This window comes from Echinops telfairi, unplaced genomic scaffold (assembly GCF_000313985.2).
Source record: "Echinops telfairi isolate 266 unplaced genomic scaffold, ASM31398v2 ScPeMD7_4;HRSCAF=17, whole genome shotgun sequence".
NCBI classification, from domain to species: Eukaryota; Metazoa; Chordata; class Mammalia; order Afrosoricida; family Tenrecidae; genus Echinops; species Echinops telfairi.
The window spans coordinates 34,863,489-34,888,266 of NW_022103900.1; the positions used below are offsets into that span (position 1 = coordinate 34,863,489).

At 39.6% G+C, this 24,778-nt stretch overlaps 1 protein-coding gene across 7 annotated transcripts in view; it reads right to left on the reverse strand.

Annotated features, from left to right (window-relative positions):
* KYNU (kynureninase) overlaps positions 1-24,778 on the reverse strand; it is a 149,421-nt gene that overhangs the window by 122,393 nt on the left and 2,250 nt on the right. For 2 of the 7 annotated variants that reach the window (XM_004703840.2, XM_045299017.1), the window contains exons 1-2: positions 23,990-24,222; positions 16,081-16,262 (exon numbers count right to left, since the gene is read on the reverse strand). In XM_004703840.2, coding sequence (XP_004703897.1) covers positions 16,081-16,252 — 172 coding nt within the window. In that variant the 5' untranslated portion in view covers positions 16,253-16,262; positions 23,990-24,222. Of the gene's footprint in view, positions 1-16,080; positions 16,263-16,351; positions 16,432-18,186; positions 18,208-18,260; positions 18,300-19,294; positions 19,441-23,989; positions 24,223-24,778 lie in introns of those variants that run through there. The other 5 variants (XM_045298987.1, XM_045298993.1, XM_045299012.1 and 2 more) reach the window with 5 other exon arrangements.

A 24,778-nucleotide genomic window follows, 5' to 3' on the forward strand; every position in this document is an offset into this window, starting at 1 on the left:
CTAGAAGATTTCTGTTTAATATTTAATGGTCAGGGCTGGGGGAAACTTTCTGAAATCATTCATTGCCCTTATTTTTGCTTTCAAAGACAAGTGGGAATTTATATGCACCACTTAGTCTTGCTCTTCAGGATATTTTCTATTAAAATTTTTAGCATATTCAGGGAATGGTGTGTGACCAATATGTATTACAGAAATTATAGCCTCCTTGTTATTTTGCTCCTTTAAGGTAGGAGGTTTCCATTTGTGCAAACACTTTTGCAATTTGTCAATAGTCCTCTTGTTTTTCACCCTCCCTGCAAAAGGTCTTTTCTACAAAGTCATGGAATTAACTGCAATCTCCCTTTTTAAAGTAAATCTCTTCTGGGTTAGTACAGTTGTCTTTTCTGTGAGTCTCGAAATCTTTGGTAAATCATAATGCTTCGAACTGTTATCAATTTCTTGTATGGGCTTGCAGACATTCTTTGACTATATTGCTTCTTGTTCTCTGAAAGATACTCCATTGGCTCTGGCTTGGTCTCATTTGGAGGGAGAAAAGGTGTATGAGGTATCTCAACTTTTCCCACCTAATCCACAGTGTCTGAATCTCTGCTGAGAAGACACTCGGAGGTCTGAATGTGGTGGCTTTATGTCCAGATAATTTGGAATGTTTGCTGTATTCGTAGATAAGATCCCAAAATAGGGGTCCATCTTATGGATGGAAAACTTTTTTTTCCTGTAAAGAGCCAGATCATGAAGATTTTGGGTTTTGAAAACCACATGGTCTCTGTGTCATATACAGTATAAATGAATAAGCATGTCATGGTGTAGTGGATTACACATTGATTTGGTAGATACAAAGTCAGCAATTTGAAACCACCAGTTGATTTCTGGAAGAAGATTAAGCTGCTTACTCCCATGAAGATTTACAGTCGTGGAAGCCCATAGGGGCAGTTCTCTGCTTTAAAGGGTTGCATCAGTTAGAATTGACTTAATGGCTGAGTTTTGGTAGCCTAGTAAAACTTTATCACAATAAAAAATGTTCTCGTTCCTTGTGCTAGGTTAACACTTAAAATTCTGGCAAAGACAGAGCATTTTTAAAAGGTTCAAGAATGTTCTCCACTAGTCATGTCTCCAAATTCTGTAAATCCTCCTTGAGCTATACATCGGACAGGGCAAGATATAACAAAATAACAATTTATAAATTATCAAGGGCTCATGAGGGAGTGGGGAGGGAGGAGGGAGGGGAAAAATGAGGACCTGATGCCAGGGGCTTAAGTGGAGAGGAAATGTTTTGAGAATGATGAGGGCAATGAATGTACAAATGCGCTTTACACAATTGATGTGTGTATGGATTGTGATAAGAGTTGTATGAGCCCCTAATAAAATGATTTTTTTAATAAATAAATTAATTAATTTAAAAAAAAAAAGATTGACTTGGCTTCCAATTGGTTTAATAATTCAAAAGTTGCAGCTACCACACCCAGTCTCACCCTACTAGGTCTTAGATCAAAAGTTTAGATGTCTCCATTCTTGGCAAAAGTTAGAGAATAATTCTTTGCTCATGGTCCTGGAAACTGGACACTAACATGTTGGCTTCCGAGTAGCATTTGACTGCATCAGAACATGTATGCTCACTAAGGACATCACTTATCTACTTATGTAACTCCTTCATATGTTCCAAGCTTAATCTGGGAACCAGTTTAATTTTTGCTTCTTAGATATAAATCAAAATTCTACTCCTAGGTATACTCAAGAGACTCAAACTGATACTCGTACCCCAATGCTCATTGCAGTACCAGTCACAGTAGTCAAAAAGTGGCAAAAATCGAAATGCTCAACCATGGAAACTTTGGCTATTGCCTCCATGAACAACTGCCTCCTTTGCCTGAGACCAGCAGAACTGGGTGACATCTGAGACCAGCAGAACTGGACAATGCAAGTTCTAAAATGCATCAAAAGGGAGATCATATGATGAGGTATTACATTTATCCTAACTACATCTTGATTTGGAAATGCTCTCTATCTGATTGCAAGTCTATTCATATCTCTTGACTGTGATCAGAGGGGATTCACCAGAGACTTAATCCTTGTGGGGACCCTGAAAATGTATTTAGAGCATCCACTATCATCCCTAGCCATCTTCAAATCTGGTGCTCATAATTTAAACTCTGATATCATTCCCTTTTTCAGATTTGAATTATATTATTTACCATCCTTGGATCACATAGCTGGTGGGCTTCAAGCCTTTAACACCTAACCACACTACTTTTTCTATAGTAGTAAACCTCTGGTTTCTTTACCACACTTTGCAATAACATTTATTTCTTCAGTGATCTCTTCATAAGAGTGAGGACCGAGTAGGGCCACGTCGTAAGAACTAATTGTTCTTAGATTAGGACAAGAATTAAGTGCAAGCTACAATCTATTAGTATAACTATGGTTTTAATATATCTCTGGTTCACTTTAGAGAAATCATTATCATTTTATAACAGAGAACATTATAAATCATCCCCCTGGGCATAATATAATTCTATTGAGAGTGTCATTAATTTAGCCAATGGTATTTATTTTAAAACATTGTAGATAAAATGCAATTACACAAGTATAGGCTGGCTTCAGACTCAAATCCATGAATTGTTGACTCATACAGATTAGACTCTTAAGTGACCATACACTACACAAACAGTGATAGAATGGGATAAGGCAAAACTTTCAATAACACTCATTCACAAGGGCAAAACCATACCTTCCACACTAATATGTGTCATAAGAAAGCAAGAAGAGTGTTCAAATAACAAATGCATGGTAATGCCAGGCCACCATTCATTGGGCACCCTCAAAGCAAGAGATCCTAACCAAAGTCCCCAAACCTCCAATTCCATGACAATTATTTGCTTTTTCACAATAGAGTGGTTCAGCCCCAAGTCCAAAAGTGTATGTCAGTTCCTTAAATATTCTCCAGGTGAGTGTGAGGGAAATCCCAGTTTACTTACAGGGATTTCCACATCAAATGCTCCTACTGGGGCCTATGAAGGATGTTGTGTACTTGAAAGGATCAAGTCGAAAGTCTCTGTAGTTTATAGCACATGGCCTGGGTCACTGAGGTCTGGATAGAAACTAGGTCAAAGGTATCCAATTAGCGTCATCATACTGGGCATAGTCTCCCTTGAGTTCTATAAGTATTATTAAGCTTTTTCACCCCCATGGGATGTTGCTCCACCCAGTTTACCCATAAACATCTTCACTTGAATTTCTAGTAAGGTTCACTTGTCACTCTTGTGGGAGTGGGTTGATTTGGGGTGACCTTAGCACAACTCAGCAGTTGAATGGTCTTCTCCCTTTCCCTCCGTCTTGAGAAACTGACCGCAGCTGGGTGAGGTCTCCTCTGTCAATGTAGTTGTGTTAGACAAGGTTCTCTAGAAAAACAATACCTGAATGCTAATAATTTTATATATATTTATACAGATAGATAAGTATCATAAGAAATAAACAGTTAATTAATCTATAAAGCAGTACAAATGGCTCAGTGCAACTCACTCCCATGAGACAGTTGTGAGACACTGGCAGTCCTTCAAGTCTTGAGGGCCGCCAGGTAGTCCTCTGTAGAGCAATTCAGGCTATCTAGGCACAGGTAGCAGGCAGCAAGGCAGGTCACCGTCAGCCAGATGACAGGTTCCAACAGTCCCCAGCTCAAGAGATGTACATTCCAATGGTGTGGCGAAGCAGGTCTTGAAGGAACCTCAAATTACAGTGACACAGTCCATGGGTTAGGTGTCCCACAGGTAGTGTAGCTTGCAAATTGAGGCAAAGAACAAGCAAGGCAGCCGCACACTGGTCCGATGATCAAAGAGCAAGAGTCAAGAAAGGCAAGGCTTGTCGAGCCATTTATCTCTCTGCCCTTCAATAAATCTCACATGTGTTTATCGGCGCAATAAACTAACTACCTCAGTAGTTTTTAAGATGTACACAAATAAGGATGTGGTATATGGTTCATGGGCATGAGGCAGGCTCTCTATCTCCTGGCCTGGGAGACCGATTAGAAAATCACATGACCTGAGAGCAGAAGCCTGCCGTTGTCTAGGTGTTTATCTTTATAGTAGTGCCTCACAATATTTGCCCTTTTGTGATTGACTGACTTTACTCAACAATAAAGGCTTCTAGGTCCATCCATGTCATAAGATGTTTCAAGGTTCCATCGCTGTCTTTTAAGGATGCATAATATTCCATTGTGTGTGTATGCACCAGAGTTTCTTTACCTGTTCTTCTACTGATGGGCATTTGGGCTGTTCCAGATTCCTACTATTGTGAACAGTACTGCAGTGAACATGGGAAGCCAGGTAACTGCTCATGTCTTGTCTTCTACCTTTTGAAGTATATGCGCCAAAAAGGTTTTCCTGGGTCATACGATATTTCTTGTCCCAGTTGTTTTGGGTGACACCATATCACTTCCCATAATGGTTGTACATATTTAAAAGCCCACTAGCAGTGTATAAGCATTCCAGTCTCTCTGAACAGAGACTTGGTGTATTCTTTTCATTTTCTTTGTGCGCTTCCTACATCATGAAATATTTTTCCCATGGATTCTTTCCATTTTTAAACTCAAGGTTTGATATTTTTCTTGAGTTCTTTGCATTTAAATATGCTGAGAATGTTATTCCTTTTTGGTTATCTCACGCAATCTTTTTACATTTTATTATAATATATTACTTTGTCTCTTGAGCTGCCCTTTGAAATTTTCTATTCAGCTGTTTGACTTCATAAATCCTTCCATTTGTCTTAGCTACTCTACCATAAAATCAAATTTCAGAATCTCTTCTTACATCCATTTTATTTTTAAAAAGATCATTTTATTGGGGGCTCTTACAGTTCTTATAACAATCCATATATCAATTCTATCAAGCATATTTGTACATATGTTGCCATCATTATTTTCTAAACACTTACTTTCTACTTGACCCCTTATCTCCAGCTCCTCTTTTTTCCATCCCTCTTCCCCTCCCACCCTCATGACCCCTTGATAAATTATAAATTATTATTATTTTCATATCTCACACCAACTGCTGTCTCCATTTCCCCATGGTTTCGGTAGTTCATCCCCCTGGTAGGGGGAGGGGGAGTTCTTGTATGTCGATCGTTGCGATTGGTTCCCCCTTCCTCTCCCCCTCTCCCCACCTTCCCCCTACCCTCCTGGTATCGCTACTCCCATTCCTGTTCCTGAGGGGTTTATCTGATCTGGATTCTGTATGTCATGAGCAGTTATCTATACCTGTGTACACGCTCCAGTATAGTCTGCAGTGAAAGGCGGGACTGGGGTCATGGTAGAGGGGTGTGAGGAAGCCTCAAGGAACCAGAGAAATATTGCGTGTTTCATCAGTGCTATCCTGTGCCCTGGTTGACTCATCCCTTCCTTGTGACCCTTCTGTGAGGGATGTCCCATCTTTTTTTTTCTTTGTTGTTTTTTTAATGACCTTTTTCTTTTTCATGAATGAGGTTCTTGATATCACCCCAGAGTGCATGCAGCAAATCTGTTCTTCAGATGTTCTCAAAATTCAGGTGGGATGTACTGAAGATCCTATTTTGACTCTGGTAGACTTGTTTCCATTTGCTTCAGTTTCAACCTGAACTTACATATGAGCACTGGGTGGTCTGCTTCACGGTTGGCTCCTGGTCTGGTATTAGCTGCTGATGCTGAGCCATTTGACTTTTCTGTATCCACGTGCATAGACGCCATGTGTGTTGCTGGGAAAAGGTATTTCCAAAAATAAATCCTTGCTCTGAAAAAAATCTATCATGTAATCTCCAGCTTCATTTCTATCACTAAGACCATGTTCTCTAACCCCTGTTCCTTCCACTTTGTTTCCAATTTTTTCATTCCAATCACCAGCAATTATCAATGCACCTTGATTGCATGTTTGATAAATTTCTGACTGAAGATGTTGGTAGATTTCTTTAATTTCTGCATCACTAGCTGTAGTGATTGGTGAAGAAATTTGAATAATAGTAGTATTGACTAGAATTTCTTTTATGCAGATAGATATAATCCTATCAGAGACAGCATGGTACTTTGCCGGAGCCCGCCGGCAAAGCAATGGGGGACTCGATTGAGGGGGTGAGGACTGAGAAATGACAGACACAAAAAAGCTGGGGTCAGGAGGACTGCAATTCAAGACTGCAGCCCCGAGTTTATTTTCCAGCAAGCTTTTATACACTGTTAAGTGGGAATGTACTATTGCTCAAAATAGCGCCACCATCCTTGTTCTTGTTTGTCTGGTAAATATTTTTCCCAAGGCTAGGCACCTGATGTTTTCAATAACATTAAAGCACAAAAGTCAATCTGACCGTTTGAGAGCTGTGTCTGCACATCCACATTTGAACTAACAGACCTCTGCTTTCAGAGCAGCTCCCAACAGTACTTTAAGATAGATCTGGCAATGCCCATTTGTACAGTAAGGCAAGACCATTCCTCTTGAATCCCTCATTACTGGTATTGTAACCCATATGATCTTCGAATTCAACACCAGTCCATTTCAGCTCACTAATGCCCAGGATATGAATCTTTATATGTTCCATCTCATTTTTGACAACTTCCAATTTTCCTATATTCATACTTCATACATTCCAAGTTCCAAGTTAATTGATGTTTTCAGCTATTTCACCTCATGAGTCATGCCCCATCGCAATGAAGGTCCTTAAGACTTACTCACAAAGGACTTCCTCCATCCATGTTATTATTTTGAAAAGGCATCTCTTCTTCAGTCATATTTGAGTGTGTTCCGATCTGAGTGGCTCTTTTTCTGGCACTGTCTCTGGCAGTGCTCTGCTTCTCCCCACTACCCCTCAGGATCTAACAGTGGTTCAGTGCTATCGGAAGGGTTTTCAGTGGCTAGTTACTCAGAAGTGAACAAGCTAGTCTTTGTTGTTAGTCTGTTCTTAGTCTGGAAGCTCTGTTGAAACTTGTTCAGACTCTACTGGTTTCTGAACTACCAGTGATATAGCTTCTAGCATTACAGCAACACTCAAGCCACCACAGCATAACAAGTTTACAATTGAGAGTGACAGTATCAGAAACCCATAGCGGCCATTCTAGCTCATCCTATAGGGTTGCTATGAGTCAGAATCAACTCTACAGCAGTGAGATTTTTTTGTTTGTTTGTTTGTTTGTTTGTTTAATTCTCCCCACGACTGCTTGGCTGCTTCACAGAAGATCCCATTGTGGAGTTCAACAAACTATGTCAGATCATATCAAGGGATACTCATGACCCACCTGATTTGATACTAAACCTCACATGGTTAGGAATCTTGATTTCTTAAAGAAACCCTTGTACCATTAAACTCTACAAGCTCCTAGATGGCCATAAGGTAAATGCAAGTTCTATTAGATTCCTTTATGTTTAGCCCATATTTATAGTTGATATCTAGTGAAATGCATAATTTGATCTGATCCTATAATATGGGATATGGAAAAACAAGATTATAAAATCTCTAATACTGTTATATCAATGGACTAGCTACAAGTTTTATAAAGGGCCTTGTAGTCCTAAACCACAGCATGTGTTCACTATACTGTATGAATATTAGTTCGTTTCAGAGATAGGCAAAGGGCCAATGTTGCCTTTAACAATCATTTGTAAAGAGATGTCAGCCTTCATCTTGTCAGTTTATTTCTTAGGGCATCTAACACTTTAAATAGAAAATTGTCATTCTAGCAGTCCCTGGTACTTTCAATGTTCTTGGCCAGCATCACAATTCACATGAATCAATTCTTCTTCATTTTCCTTCACTCAAGGTCCAACTTTCACATGCATGCGAGCAACTGAAAATAGTGTGGGTTGGGTTAGGCGCACCCTGTTCCTCAAAGTTTCATCTTGTCTGTCAGTTTGATGTACTTCAGTGGCTTGTGGGTTCCTGTGGTGCCAAAAACTATGTCACTGGTAACTCAAGTGCCAGGAGGGTTACCAAGAGTGAACAGGATTCAGCAGAGCTTCCAGACTAAAAAGAAGGAAAGTTACTCTCCCTTAAGTGATATAATGGTTATACATGGGCTGCTAACTACAAGGTCAGTAGTTCAAAACCCCAGTTCCTCCACAGGAGAAAAACAGGATTTTCTACTCCTGTAAAGAGTTATAGTCTTGGAAACTCACAGGACAGTTCTATTCTGGGGTCCTATAGGGTCATGATGAGTCAGCACTGACTCAATGACAGTGAGTTTGGTTTAGTTTTAGAATTATATTAATTTATTTAATACCATAAATGATAAATAATACAAGGTGGTACCCAAAGTAAAACTTTTTTCAAAGCTATGTATTTAGTTATTTTTTCACAAAACAAGCATATCATATTCAAAGAACTCTCAATTACACTCAATACACTTGTCAAATCTGCAATTCTATCCTTGGAAACATTTTTCAAACATCTCTGTTTGGATGGTTGACAACTCCTCCCCTGTTTTTTTCTTCACCTCTTCTACATCTTCAAATAGCTGTCCTTTCATGTCCCTCTTTATTCACGGATAGAAAAAGAAGTTGCACAGAGCGAGGTCAGGTGAGTAAGGTGTGTGGGACAAGACAGGCATGCTGTTTATTGGCCAAAAACTGGCACACTGAGATGGCTGCATGAGCAGGTGTTTTGACGTGATGGCAAAACTGGTCCCCTTCTGCCACAAATCAGGCTTTTTTTGTTGCACACTATTATACAATCTTTTCAGAACCTCTAAATAGAAAGCTTAATTAACAGTCTGACCTGGTGGAATGAACTCCAATGTACTACGAACCCACATTTTTGTCCCTTTGGAAAGTTGACAGACACCCAGAATGAGAATCACTCATACACTTGGGTTTTTCCCATGGTGCTGTCCTTGTAAGCTATGTTCAACATCACAACGGTTTTTGCAGCATTTTTCCTAAGCAAGAATCAAAATTTCACAGCCACACACTGTTCTCTTAAACTGGCCATCACAAAAAATTAGGTTCAGGTGAAACAAGAGAGACCATTCCCAGGCAACACTCAAACAGAATTGCTTGATGCTCGCCTCGAAGAAAAAGCGTGTGCTGCATACTACAAAAGCTCCTCTCTGCCCAGTGCAATTCCGGTTTGGGGGAAGTGCCCTTCGTATAGTAAGCAAGAGTAAACATCTTATACAATCTAATAAGTCAGTTAACAAAGGAAAAATGATCTCCCCAGTGACTAATGGGCTAACCACATGGACGTGTAAACACTACTTGTTATAGGCACTTCCCTAATTTTATTCACTTTGCCCTGTTGCTGGCATTCACTTTTCGCAGCTCTTGGTTTATCTTTGTCAGCCTAGCTCAAGTTAATGAATGCTAAACCAATAGCATGGATTTCCATACTTCGTATAAATATTACACATCCACCTAGGGCACTAAGTCCAATAAAAAATAAGCTTACACTGCTAGTGATTTTGACTAATAGCACAGAATAGAACTGCTCCACAGGGAATCTGAGACTGTAAATCTTTTTTTTTTATCATTTTATTAGGAATCAGACAGCTGGTGGGTTTAAACCACTGACATTGAAGGTAGCAGTCCAACACATATCCTTCTGCACCCGCAGGATGCCTTGTGCTCTATCTGGCACCAAATCACCAATGTCCTCTACCTCAAATGAACTCTCCACTTCTGCTGGGCCATAAACTTTCCTGCTGAGCCCGGTTTGAACCATGCTTCATTCAACCATTTCATCATCCTAACTCTTGCAACATCCTGGCTCTTTTGAAGAGTGGCAAAACATTGTTCTCTAGGAGCTGATCTAAGGACTGATGATTTCAGCTCCTAAGTCTGAGTCTGTGGAAATACTTGATGATTCACCTCTAGATGCTTTACACCCCATGGTTCCAGAGGTTTTCTTATTGAAATCCAGTCATCTTTAGGTACCACACATTGGCCATCTCAACCTTCCACATTAAGTACCTAATATGCTTGCAAGAGTGGCTTCCGTGGTTGAAAAAGTCAGAGACACACTCAATGGGCTCACGGAATTGCACTGCTGATGGAACTACGTCCTCTCCCCAAGCAAGACAGTCTCTAGTCTATTTGCTAGGTGCTGCCAAGGTTGCATCCCCCAGGTAAAATAGTCATCATTTTGGTGAAGTCTACATTTAAAATCATTTAGATATATAATAAATTACTTATACTCTCCATAGGTATTTATATTTATACTTTCTATAGGTATATAAAACAATCATATAAGTTTTCATACTGCTTTCAATACTATTCTTCAAACCGCATGAGTATAACTCACTCATAATATGAAGTTATAAATATATAACCATAAAGTTATATAAATATAAAGTTAAAAATATATATGCATATGTCCCTGCAGTTCTCTCTAGCTAGAAACTTACAAATCATTATAACTTACAAGCTCTTAGAAACTACAAGCTGTTTGGAAAATAAGAAAATGGAAGTATGTTAATGATGCGAGACATGTCATAAACAATGCCCCTGACACAAGCCTACTATGATCAAAGAAATGTAATGTATGGTTAAATCTCTCAAAGGTGCCTATGGCACACTATGAATGTTACAAACAACCTTTCTAAGTGATTTGGCACACACCCGATATAATAAAAGAGGCGATGTAAACGTACACCTCTGTTATGTGAGACATTAAGAATGCTACAAGCAACCCCCTGACCTCCAAAGCTGCAGCATGAGCAAATGTTTGACCTTGAAGAAAGCAGATGACACGCTGACCATGATGTCATCTCACCCTGATCCCGTGAGATGAAGGGTTAAAAGCTATATAAAATATCCTTTTGAGAGTAGAGGGAGAGTAGGTTGGAAAAAGGGAACCGATTACAAGGAACTATATGTGACCTCCTCCCTGGGGGACGGACAACAGAAAAGTGGGTGAAGGGAGACTTCGGACAGGGCAAAATATGACAAAATAATAATTTATAAATTATCAAGGGCTCATGAGGGAGGGGGGACAGGGAAGGAGAGGAAAAATGAGGACCTAATGCCAGGGGCTTAAGTGGAGAGGAAATGTTTTGAGATTGATGAGGGCAATGAATGTACAAATGCGCTTTACACAATTGATGTATGTATGGATTGTGATAAGAGTTGTATGAACCCCTAATAAAACAATTAAAAAAATATCCTTTTGAGAAGAAAGCAGAGTCAAGGAATTTCATTTTTTGCTCTCTTACTGTCTCCAGAAATGGAGAACTTGAAGGCTCTGCCTGCCACTGCTGACCACAGATCCTGGCTCAGAGGGACCAGCAGTGAATTCAAGTGATGGCCAGACTTTTTTCCATATAAGCTAACTTAGGGGTCTTATCATTGAACTAATATTTTCTAATGCTCCAATTCTAAAAAGAATATCATGTCTTGTCATGACTATCTAGAAATTAAATGACTTTATTCTGATAAACATGAATGTTTAAATATCTATTGATTTCTAAATGTCTAAAAGTAAAAATCCTCTGGGAAATGCACAAGCACTCATAATAGAGATACAAAAACAATGTTTTTAAAAACCAATAATTCATTTGATATTTATTTATAAAATTACTGAATTTAAACATAGAGACCTAGAATAATGTGAAGAATGTGGCAATTAAACTTTAGGTTGACCTTGACCTTGCAAACAATAATAAATCAAAACATAGTTCAGCTAATCTTTGCAAATTAACCTTGGAATAAGTAACCCTAATTTCTAACTTTGGATAGAAGATATTACATTCAGCTAATCTCTAACCCTGGATGGAAGGTGTAACAAACTAGTCTCTGATGGAACTGATCTTATTTTGGGAGGACAAGATAAGAATTCTACATATAGCTCTGAATTACTGCTCAATCACTGAAAGGAGGTAAAAGTGAGACCTTCTTTAAAGTGTCTCTCTGTAGACTGGAACCCTGAACTGAGATTCTCTCCAGATGTTTCAGGCAATAGTATAAAGTAAAACAAGCAAACAAACAAAATCGCAGTTATGTGGGAACCAGACCAAGTTTGAGCAATGGCCAAGCCTTCCTCCAGTGAACAATTTGTGACAAGTAAACAACTTGTGACATGTCTGAAGCCTGGGACACTAACCATTAAACTAACAACTAACATTGGAGAAAGGCAGTGAAGTTTCTAAGGTAGCTCTTCTACTCAGTTTCTAACACAACAAATACCCTTTCCTTGCGTGGATCTGCTTAGAAGGTGGAATAAAATACTGATAGGATTGACCTATCCGTAATTGTGAATAGAATACCCAGGAGGGACAATCAGCTGTGCATAGAATGAGCCCTCTGAGAAGCAGAAGGAGGAATCTCATTACCAGCAAGAGCCAGGAGTGGAGCGAAACCTCTGGACTCAAGATTTCTGTGAAATCACTGGGGAAAGATGCTAAGGGCAGGCAACAGAGCAGCAAGGGGATAAAAGCAATGAGTCCCTGGGAAATACCAAAAATAGATTTCGGGGCCAGGGGGCAACACCCCATCAGACTCAACCAGAAAACACACCTAAAGGTCAACAAACATACCTGGGACTATTTATAGGCTTTTTTTTTTTTTTCAGTGGTTTCTTCTTGTTGTTTTTGTTGGCTTGTTGTTTTGTTTTGTTTTCTTTTATTGCTTGCTCTGTCTTTTTTGTGTGCTTATTCTTGTCTCTGCATGTCTGTCTAGATAAGATAGGTGGAATAAACCATCTTGAGGAGAAAACAATGGGACTAATGGTTTCGGGGGGCACACAGAGAAGAGGTGGCAAGGGGAAAGGAAGTGGGTGTTAGCAAACCCAGGGATTGGGGAACAACAAGTGATCTAAAATTGATGGCAAAGAGGGAGTAGGATGCCTGGTAGGACTTGATCAAGGGCAATGTAACTGAGAGGAATTACTAAAACCAAATGAAGGCCAATCATGATAGTGGGACAAGAAGAAAGTAAAAGGAAATAGAAGAAAGAACTAGGAGGAAAGAACATTTATAGAGGTCTAAATATAGGCATGCACATATGCAAATATATTTATATATAACAATAGGAAAAATAGATCTATGCACATATATTTATAAGCTAAGTATTGAGGTTGCAGAAAGACATTGGGCCTCTACTCAAGTATTCCCTCAATGCAATAACACTTTTTTCTAATAACCTGGCATTCCATGATGTTCACTTTTCCAACACAATCGCTGAAGACAAAATGGGTGCATAAGCAAATGTGATGAAGAAAGCTGATGGTGCCTGGCTATCAAAAGATATAGCATCTGGGGTCTTAAAGGCTTAAAGATCAACAAGCAGCAATCTAGCTGAGAAGCAACAAGCCCACATGGAAGAAGCACGCCAACCTGTATGATCATGAGATGTCTATGGGATCAGGTATCAGGCATCAAAGACCCAGAACAAAAAAATCATATCAATGTGAATAAGGGGAAATGTGGAGTGGAGGCCCAAAGCCCATCTAGACAATTGGCCATTCCCTTACAGAAGGGTCACAAAGAAGAGATGAGCAGTCAGGATGCAGTATAGCAATGATGAAACATACAACTTTCCTCTAGTTCTGTAATGTTTCCTCCTCCACCCCCCACTAACATGACCCCAATTCTACCTTACAAATCCAGCTAGAACAGAGCATGTACACAGGTACAGATAAGAGCTGGAAACACAGGGAATCCCGGACAGATAAGCCCCTCAGGACCAACAATGAGAATTGTGATACCAGGAGGGTAAGGGAAAGGTGGGGGGACAAATGGGGGAATCGATCACAATGATCTACATATAACCGCCTCCCAGGGGGACAGACAACAGAAAAGCAGGTGATGGGAGACATTGGTTAGTGTAAGACATGAAAAAATAATAATAAGTTATAAATTATCAAGGGTTCATAAGGGAGGGAGGGTGGGAGAGGGCAGGAAAATAAATGAGGAGCTGATACCAAGTGCTCAAATGATGATGGCAACATATGTACAAATGAGCTTGACACAATGGATATATGTATGGATTGTGATAAGAGCTGTATGAGTCCCAAATAAAATGATTTTTTAAAAATATTTCTGTGCAGTGATCCTCCTGAATTCTTAAGACAGCTCTACTATCAGAGGAGGAGCAGCAGAACCAGAAGCTAGAGCATGGAAGAGTGTGATGGACTTCCCAACCCAGGGGGCAAGCAGAGTTGAGTGCTCTTGTGCAGGAGGCGGGTTGTGCAGTAGGGTATTTCTGTGCAGCACTTAACTGGGGGAAATTGGACTTGCTGACCCACACAAGTACAGCTGAGTACCTTTGAGCAGAACCACACTGGAGTGGGGTGCCTTTGGACACTTAAGTCAGGGAGCTGTCTTTACTAACCCACAGAGCTGAAGCCAAATGCCACCAGGTTGAGCATGCAGCAGAGTGGTAGCCCTTTGGGTATTTATTTGAAGACTTAACATAACTTTGTAACACGTCCTGAGAAACAATTCAACCCTGAGCATTTCTTACTGGCATTACAATTTATTGCCATCCTTAAAAGTCCATGAATCATGAATTTTGGCTGTGAGTTCTGTGTAGCCATGTCAATAGACATTAGGACCCACAGAAGTAAAATCGAGAACATTAATTAAGACAGCACACATTTTAATTACAATTGTTAATTACAAGTCTCTGGTTTAAATATGAATGTTATGGGATCTTACTTGTGTGCCTTTAGTGCATTGTCATAAACTAAATGAATTTAAACATGATAAACCTGAGTATGTCACTCATTTTTTAAGATTTATAGTCCTACAGAACACCGTCTATGCTTCCACCTGCATTGAATAGAGCTGGTGCCTCTTGGATTATGATATCAAAGCCAAAAGTGGCAGAACAACCAAAGGAACACTTTTTTAAATAAGTAATTCAAAACAGACTAAAACTACCAGTGGGTAGTATCATTATTAACTTCTACCAGAACGTTTGATTCATGCTACATGTGCTTTAGTATTATATCAGGTTTACTTAATGAACATTTCAAAAGTTTCTAGGAAGTCTTTCCCTTTCGCTCCATTTCCATTTCCACTAGCCTCTCTGGTACCGCTGGTCTCAGACTCTGGCAATGAGATCTCGAATTTGCTGCTTTGCTAGCTCTTCTTTGATGGCCCTTGTGTTTCTCTGTGTGTCTGCTTCGAAGATGGATCATCCTTAGAGCCATGGAAGTATCAACAAGAGCTTACCAATCCCTACATTAGTTTTACACATGTCCTATTTTCATAGTCCACCCAAGCACTTCTCAAGAGTTCTGGAGACATAGAAAGCTTTATGAAGACACTTCACTTCACTATAACATCTAATAATGAAATAAACTCCATCTTTACTCACAACAGGCATAGATGTCTATTCACATAATATCTTCCCTTACATACTCCACTTCCCAAACAGTACTTATGCTTTCATACACTGGTTGCCACTAAAAACAGGTGGGGTTAGAAACACTGAGTTCCCACAGTCAAAAATCCACTACTACATTACAATTGACCCTTGAACAAAACTGATTTCAACTGCTCACGGGTCTGCTTATACTTGCATTTTTCTTTCCTGTTTACTGTGATAAGTAAACGTGTTGGCAGGATCCAATTAAAACACCATGTTATGATAATCATCTGCTCATGAGAGTTATCTCTATAAGAGCAGTAACTAGAGAGAGGAACTACTCTTATAGATAGAATGAGCATTGCATGGTATTTTAAGTGAATAGTCTCAACACAAGCTGGAAACAATACCAATAGGGGAGAAATCTGCTATTAAATGGTCCCACCAATTCAAACCCATGTAGTTCAAGCACCAACTGCACTCTAATATTCTAGTGAAACACAATTGAGCTCTAAGTGCTTAAAGCACCAGTGCATGCACCTATTTTTCACTCAGTCACTCTGCTGTTCAGAGAAGTAGTTAACAACATCAGCATTTTATTCAGAGGATAAGAGGAAGCACAGAGAATTTATGGTTCAGGTAAACTGACAGCTTGATCCAACAGCAACAGAGATCTACTGTTTCTTAGACATGCTTGTCATGACTCTTTTATGCAGTTAGACAACAATCCAAAGATTTATGATAAATACATAGAGTAGCACATACCAATAAAGTAATAAAGATATTGTTAAAAACAGAAACAAAACAAACAAAAAACAACTCCTAGCATTCTTACTTGGAGGCAGATCCTGCACTTTGGGGATGAAGAAGCAGTCTCTGAAGTGCCTCAGCTTGTCCTTCTCATCAAGATGGAGAGCAACTCGCTCGTCTGTAGGCTGACATCCGAGTTGAGATGCAAGGTGTTGTACAGTGTCAGCTGGTGATTCACAAGGTGAGGGCTCCATCATAAGATTTTCTCTAGGGAAAAAAGTAACGGTCACCATCTGCATGTAGAAATTAAGCTACCAGTAAAGCATATATTTAACTATGATTCCCATCTTCCTAACCTCTGAAATCACATAATTGCCAAACAATGTTGAGTCCCATGCCTCAATTTTTATCATTGGGAAATAATAGTAACAAGGTTAATGAAAGAACTAAATTATATATGTGCAATGTAATAATATCAAAAGAAGATGGAAAGAATACACAGTGTCATTTTATCAAAAAGGACTAGTCAACTTTCCACCATTTCAGGAAGTAGCACATGAACCAAACTAATGGTGCTAAAGGAATCCCTTCAGGCTGCACTGAAAGCATTAACCGCAAACAAAGCTACAGGCATTCATGGAATACCAAATGAAATGTTTCAACAAGCTGATGAAGCGCTGGAAGCGCTTACTCATGAATGCCATGAAATTTGGACAGCTACTTGGACAACTGACTGGAAGAGATCCATATTTGTAACCACTCCAAAGAAAGGTGACTGAACAGAATGCCAACCTAGGATGTGTAGCAAAGAATATCATTGTTGATTTCAGATGGATCGCGACTGAAAGAAGAGAATAGCAGAAAGATGTTTATTTCTGTTTTATTGACTATGTCAAGGCATTTTGTTATGGGGAAAATGACCAACTATGGAGAGCCCTGAGAAGAATGGAATTCCAGACCACTTATTGTGCTCATGTGGTAGCTGCACATGGATCAAGAGGCAGCTGTACATACAGAACAAAGGCATACTGCATGGTTTAGAATCAGGAAACGTTTGTATCAGGGTTGTATCCTCTCATCAGACTTAATAAATCTGTTGCTGAGCAAGTTATCAGAGAAGCTGAATTATATGAAGAAGAATTCCATATCAGGATTGAAATAAGGCTTAAAAACAACCAGCTATATGCAGAGAAAACAACTTTGTTTGACATAATTGCTGATGAAGATCAAGTATTGCAAACTTCAGTATGGGTTACATCTAATATAAAGAAAACCAAATCCTCATAACTGGACCAATAGGTAACATTGTGATAATGGAGAAAAGAATGAAATTGTCCAGGATGTTATCTTGATTGAATCCACAATCAACTCTCATGGAACCAATAGTCAAGAAATTAAAAGATGCAATGCATTGTGTAAATCTGCTGCTTAAGACCTCTTTAAAGTATTGAAAAGCAAAGATGTTACTTCTAAGACTAAAATATGTCTACATCAAGCCATGGTATTTTTAATTGCCTCAGATGCATGTGAAAGTTGGATATTGAGTAAGAGAGACTGAAGAAGAACCGATGCATTGAATTGTGGGGCTGGAGAGGTATACTAAAAGGACCATAGACCTCTAGAGGAACAAATCAATCTGTCTTGAAAGAAGTTTGGCTAGAGTGCTCCTGGGAACCAAGGATGTAATGACTTCACCTTACACACATTGGACAGTGTCAAGAGACCAGTCTCTGGAGAAGGACACTGTGTTTGGTAAAGTAGAGGGACAGTGAAAAAAGAGGAAGACCCTCAAGGAGATGGATCGACACCATGACTGCCACAATGGGCGAAAGCATGGGGACAATTGTGAGAATAGTCCAAACAGAGCAGTGATTCATTTTGTTGTGCATAAGCCCTCCAAGGCCAAAACGGACTTGGTGGCGCCTAACAACAACAAAGTCATAACAGCATTATGAACAAAGCATTAAGTGTTAGCTCTTTATATACTTTTTATGTTAAAAAATCAGACCCCGTTGTTGCTAAGTGTCACCGAGGCAGGTATTACTCATGGTAGCCGTATACACTGTGAGCATTAACATTTCGTGGTCCTAACATTTCGAACCTCACAGTTGTTAGATTTGACCCATTGATGGAGCCACTGTGTCAATTTATCTCCTCAGGGGGCTTCTTTTTCTCTTCCCTTTTACTTTACCAAACAGATGGCCTTTCCTGGGCATTGATCTCTCTCCTCATAACGTGTCCAAAGTATGTGAGATGAAGTCTCACCAGGACTCTTCTAAAGACCTTTCTGGCTGTACTTCATCCAAGACAGATTTGTTACTCTGGCAGTTCACGGTACTTCAATATTTTCTGTCAGCAAAATAATTCAAATGCATCAATTATTATTTTGTCTACCTTATCTAAAGTCCAAGTTTCATATGCATATGTGGTGATTGATAACAAATACTTATAATTTTAAGATCTTTAGGTCATTTAAAGATAATTAATTAGGTTAATAAGTATTGTTGAATTAATGCTTGTTTAAGTTCTCTTTCAACAATAAAAAAGGTTATTTTGTCTATTTTTCCAATTTTAATTTTAGTTTTTCCTAATGCCTTAAAATGTCTACACCTGATTAAAAGCCCACTGCCAGCGAGTCAATTCTTACTTATGGAAATCCTATAGGGCAGAGTGTAACTGCTCCACACATTAACAAAATCAATCCCCATCACCATCCTGCTTAGCCCTGTGTAATGTAAATCCCATAGCTTGCTGAGGGAGCCTACCCTTAGGATATAAGAAGCCACAGAATGTGGGAATATGTATGATATTATTGTATACATTATATATATATGTATACTATCATATATTATATAATCAATTATATTATATATTATTATATTGATACATATCAAATAACCCCCACAATAACCCATATTTTCCTTGCTGATAACTTGTCTCTTGAGAGCCCTTTCCTCATGAGAAAGTATTCCATCACAGCAGATGACTACCAGTTATGACCAGACCTGGCACTGAGAACACGTACAGAAAGGGCAGTCACAGCCTCAAGTCTTGAGGAAACAAAAGTATTTTTGATGAAGGGACCAAAAGTCATAGGAACGACGTCACCAGACCTACTCAGAAGCTCCAACTCCCATTCAAGAGATCTGATGAACTCGGTCTGTCAAGAATCATAGCCCCACCTTAATGCACGGTCATGACTATGCCCCGAAAAGGCATTACATATTCATAATTCCCTCAATGTGCTTCCTGGTGTACACACATGAGACTGTAAACCCCCCTTTTGAGGAGAAACTTGCCTTGTACAGCCTAGTCCCGGGCTTTCCTCCTTGTTTAGTCCACCAAATGTAAAACTTTCCGTTTCGCTTTCATTCAGCCTGTCTCTCTCTGTGACAGGGAGGCAAGCCTGGCTTGGTAATCCTTCTGAGCTGGCAAATCTTTACCAGTGTTCTCCTTCTCCTGTGGACCGACTGTAGAGCTTTCGGTTCGCAGCCCAGAATTTAACCTCCTAGGCCACCAGGGCTCCTTCTGGTCGGAAGTGTGAGGGACTTTTTTTTTTAAGTTTCCTGTAGGCTGTAAGAATTCAGACTGGGGCTTTCCCTTATCTCTGGTTCACATTCAAAGACAAGAACTCCCATCAAACATGTGCATACGTGCAAACCAGGCCACCAAAGAAACTGAACGACCCATATAGTACCCATCCCCTGGTCCGTAGGAAAGCAGGTCTTAGTTCCTTTATTCATTTTATCAAAAATAAAAATTCCCAAAATTCTAGGCTTATCCCAGATCTCTGGAAAAAATAGTTTCACTTTTTAAATCCCCTTTATTCTTTGATGAAGCACATTCTGTAATAGCCAATTAAAATAACGTAAAGATTCTGATTTCAAGGTCATTATAAGCACAAATATGTATAAAATGAATTCATTTCATTCATTATTTATAATACTGATGCAATTTAATTCATAAGTACACATAGGATCAAATCAAAATAGAGTTCCTTAAAATAATACAACCCAATTTTATAATGCCATCTGGAGTAAAAATCATATTTTCACAAATGTTTTTGCTTAGTTCTACCAATAGTTTTGGGTTTTCTTTTTTTTTTGTCTTGTTTTTAAGTAGTGCACTCTTCAAATGGGCTATCTAATTAATAAGAGTCATAATGATTCTTTTCTTTGCAGCTAATGATCAGAATAACCTGCTGCCATGCAAAGGGAAACAGAGATTGAATGCTCTCAAAATTAAAACAGAAGTCTTCAAAATGGAATCTTATGCACGTTCCCAGGTTTTGTCTTAATCGATTACAGATTTTATTCAAACAAACACCATCTTGAGCAAGGAGTACAAGCCTCTCACGTCAGCCATGGAAGACTGTGTTTCCTTTAAGATAGTGTGTGTTATGACAATTAGCAACAGCCTAACATTCTCAAAGCAGCACAACACAACCCACATCTACAGAGTAGCTGCATAATTCCAAGCTGCTTTAGTTAGGTTAAACTATTTTCATACTACAGAACTTTTCCTTCAAATTTGGCCACTGATTCTCTAAAGATATCGGCAATCACTTGCCAGCCTCTACTGCATGAATAGAAGTTATATTAGAGCTTAAATATTGAGCACTAAATTTGCAGAGGGCAACTATTTATAGCTAAATCCATTTTTTCTCAGTCTCACATAAATTTAGCCTCCACTGAATTCTTCCCAACCATTTAACCAGCAAGGAACCCTGGTGGCACAGGGGTAACAACTTGGGTTGCTAACCAAAAGGTCAGCAGTTCAAAACCCCCAGCTACTCCTCTCGAGAAAGACAGGCAGTTCTAACCTGTTGTGTAGGATCACTAGGTGTCGGCATCACTGGATGGCAGTGAGTGTTGAACCAGCAATACGCATAGCACTTAGAAAGTGGATTACTACCACACCCCTAGGCAGTCCAGGGAGGGATGGAATAGCTCTAGCGGTGCCCTTGATGGAATTTGGGTGGCTAGGGCCTCAAGGTCTTAAGTCAAGTCTTGACTGCCTTGGTTAGAGGACTTTGAACCCCTCTTGTAAACTCATCTAACACAATGTACTTGTTCCAGTCCTGGTGCCATTCTATTTCTTCTGCCTACAACCGCGATGCATTTATCTGTCACCACCCTGCTTTTGTAACAGTTTCCTTGTGCCCCCACCCCACCCAATCCTATCTAGGTGGCCAGTCTTCTGTAAACCCTTGGATGCCATCCTGGTCTCATACTGACGGGGACCTTCAATCAGATGATGAGTCTCTTCCTTTTGCCTTGTGTTTGGCTTGTCGGGAGACTTAATAAATTGTTCTCCATAAACCATATTTGAGCTCTGGGGTTTATTTTGTGCCCTGGAACAATGTCTTGCTTGAGATCTGGAGGTAACATTCCCTTATTACCAATGAATAACATGTGCTTCAAAACAAAGCAGGGACTGGTAATGATTTCTCCTATGAGATTCTTGGACTATCTGCTAGTTCCCCCCAACATGCACACACAAAGTCAGCTGGCAACACTTAGCAAAAGTGAAGCCGTGCATTTGGTGTCTCAGAATTTTGACCAAAAGAATTTTGACCAGCTCATACCAATGGGTGCACAAGCTCATCGCGACACAGAGCACCTTGAAAAGGGAATGAGGTGTCTAAAATAATATTATCTACTTTTTCATTTAGGTTCTAAGATTTGTTGCAATGGCTACCCAGAACTCACAGACAATATTAAGGATTAGATGGTTCAGTACAGAAGGTGCCAGGTTGGAATTCACAACACAATTGTTCTAGGCATTCAGTTCAAGCTCATTGAGTCTGCAGCAAACCAGCTCCCTGAATGTAGTGCCCTGGAGGACCCAGGCCATTAAGCCTCAGCCTGGAGGTACTTGGCTCCCTCTCCTCCAGACAACAAGGCCAATTCTCCCAGTTAAGTGCTCTGAAGCACCCCACTCCGCAAGCCAGTCTCATGCCCCAAAGCACACTCTCTGTTTTACATGCTCTGTTGGCCGCAAGTCCACCACTCTGTTTTATGTTCTGGCTCCTACTTCTGCTGCTGCACCTTTGAAGCCACGGATGCCTTCTGGGTCTGGGAGGTTCACTGTACATGGATCTCAAGTCCAGAGAGCATGCTCCACTGCTAGTGAGATTCCCCTCTCCTTCTCAGAGGGTGCATTTTAGACCCAGAAGGATGGCATTCCAAAGAATGAGGTGCACCATAACAAATCGATCCTATCACCATAGTCCCCAACTTCTTACTCAAGCTCAGGCAGAAATAGGTCATTAGGTAGCAGCTGGAGATTTCAGCTAGAGAAAACACATTAAATAATTCACTCCTCCATGCATAGAATTACATACACACACAAACACCCCATTAAATGCCAAAACAGAGTACAATTTTCCCAAATTTTCTCTGGGTCATAAAACCTCTGCATACAGAACTGAAAAGCCAGATCTACTCTTTACAATAGGGCAGACCAAGCATTTGCCGATGGAACAAATAGTAAGGGACAAATAAAATGATCCTCAAACATATACCACAGCATTAAACAAGTTTTTTAGGGAAACTAAACGATACAAAAGGAAACCCACTGTCTTAATGTACTCATTGAAATTTCAAATTGGTACTAATGCAGTCTATTTAAAACACCGAGTAAACCGTGTAGGGAGACGAATCTGAACTCCTCCGACTACACAAGGGGAAGACAATTCAGCTCCACATCCATCCAAGGATGCATCCTCTGAGGCAGCAGTCAGACCTACCTCCATCCTCCAACCTTCTTTACCCTATTCTGACACCATCCATCCTCCCCACGATACTCTATTTCTCTGCTGGGCTCGATAAGTTACTGCAGTGGTCACAGACAATACTCACGATGATGGCATTTACTCGAGATGTTAACAGATTACAAGTTTGGATCAAAAAACATTAAGGATACAACCCACCCTTTTCTCCATACTAGCACCTTGTCTCTCTCTAGTCCTCAAACTCAGCCAGGTTACACAGTAGGAAGCCTCATTTTTTTCTACAGAGAGCTGGTGGTTTTGAAATGCTGCCTTTGTGGTTGGTAGCCCAATGTGTAATCCACGATCGAGATCCCTTAATTAAGTCTTAAACCAGCCAGAGACAAAACAAAAGCAAACCATGCAGGTCAGTGCAACCATCATAGCCTCATGCTGATGACCGTCTGTATCTGGATAATTTGTCTTTGTCCTAAGACTTAATAAAGGAGTCCAAATAAATAGATTTGAATTTGAGGTCTTTTTTTCTCCTGGAACACGCTAAAGGAATTTGTGTTTGGGAAATGCAAATGCCATTGATACAACTATATGTATCATATCTAGGATCGTATTATTTGCTTCACATAATGTGCTGAACCTCACATTAATTATGTTAATGCTTTCATTCCAATATCACTACCCAATGGACACCATGCCCACATCAACATCAACGAAAGCAATAAGAATTTAAACAAACTAAACTAAGACAATAAACTTCCTCTTAGTATGTAGGGAAAAAAGTATATTGATTTTCTATTCTGAGACAAATATTTCATAAATGAAAGAGAAAGAAAATTTGCTCCAGTGATAGGTACTTTCACGTCTCTAAATAAATATTTAAAGTCTAACAGCAGTAGAAGACACTCTAGAATTAACAGAAAACAAAGTCCAAAGTCCATTTCCACATGTGTTTTCCTCACATTACTTTTGGCTTGGATTTAACATTTCCATAAATTTGTCAGGAATAAAAGGGTTAACTTTAATTAGTCAAAATAACCACCCCCTAGTAGATGAATTACAGTGTGCTGTTGACGTCAATGATTTTCCCCACTTCAGTAAAGCTCGCACGAATTTTGTACTACTTTGAAGATGATACAGAAAAATAAATAAGATTATTTGAGAGTGTATCAAGGATTCTAGCAGAGGATTTTTTTCTTTGAGAAATCAGAGTACAAATTTTATGAGTAGAATTGTATAAAGTATAAATCAGTGATTCAATGCTTACCGTCTAGGTTTCCAATGGAGTCTACAAATCTCAGTCTGACCCAAAAAATAAATAAAACCTTTTTAAGTGTGTCTTATAAGTGCACAGGCCAACTGTCAGAAGGAGAACGCTGCTCAGCCTCCACCCTGTGGGGAATTTCTAAACTAATTTTAGTTCTTCCACCCTATCTAATCTATCTGTAAATTTCTAGCCACCAACAGAATTCTAAGGCAAAGGCTGGTCTAGCTCCTGGCTTTCAAAGGTTGTGCCTTGCTGAGTTGCTGCTTCTCTTAAATAGCTTTGCCTTCTGTCGGTGTGGTTAGTTGCTCTGGACTTGGCTCAGAGCTATTAGCTGTAACAGAACAACATGTGCTCGCGGTCTCTCTGCCCTTTAGACTCCTGTAAATACCCCTTAACCCTCTAGCTACACTACCTGCTTTACCAATGACACAGGTGAGCTGATACGTTTGTCTTTGTTTCCTTCTGTTTGCTTCCCCGCCCCCCAACAAACACACACAGACCCCTGCTCTGGGCTGTGGAATAAACTGTGGGCTGGAGAAAACGACTTACCCAACTAACCTCTCAAAGGATATTTTTTAGGAGGTTCAGGCTTCTGACTGTTGCTAGTACAAGGATTTCTGGGGCTTTGGATTTCATAGGCTCAGTGATTACAAAGAGATGGAACGTATAACTGTTTAACCCATCTTAAGGTGTTTTTAAAGATTTTATACTGACATTTAATGCTTATATTGACTGAGCTTCTAAGGAAAATGGTGGAGTACTATAAAGCTTAGGATAAATTGACTTATT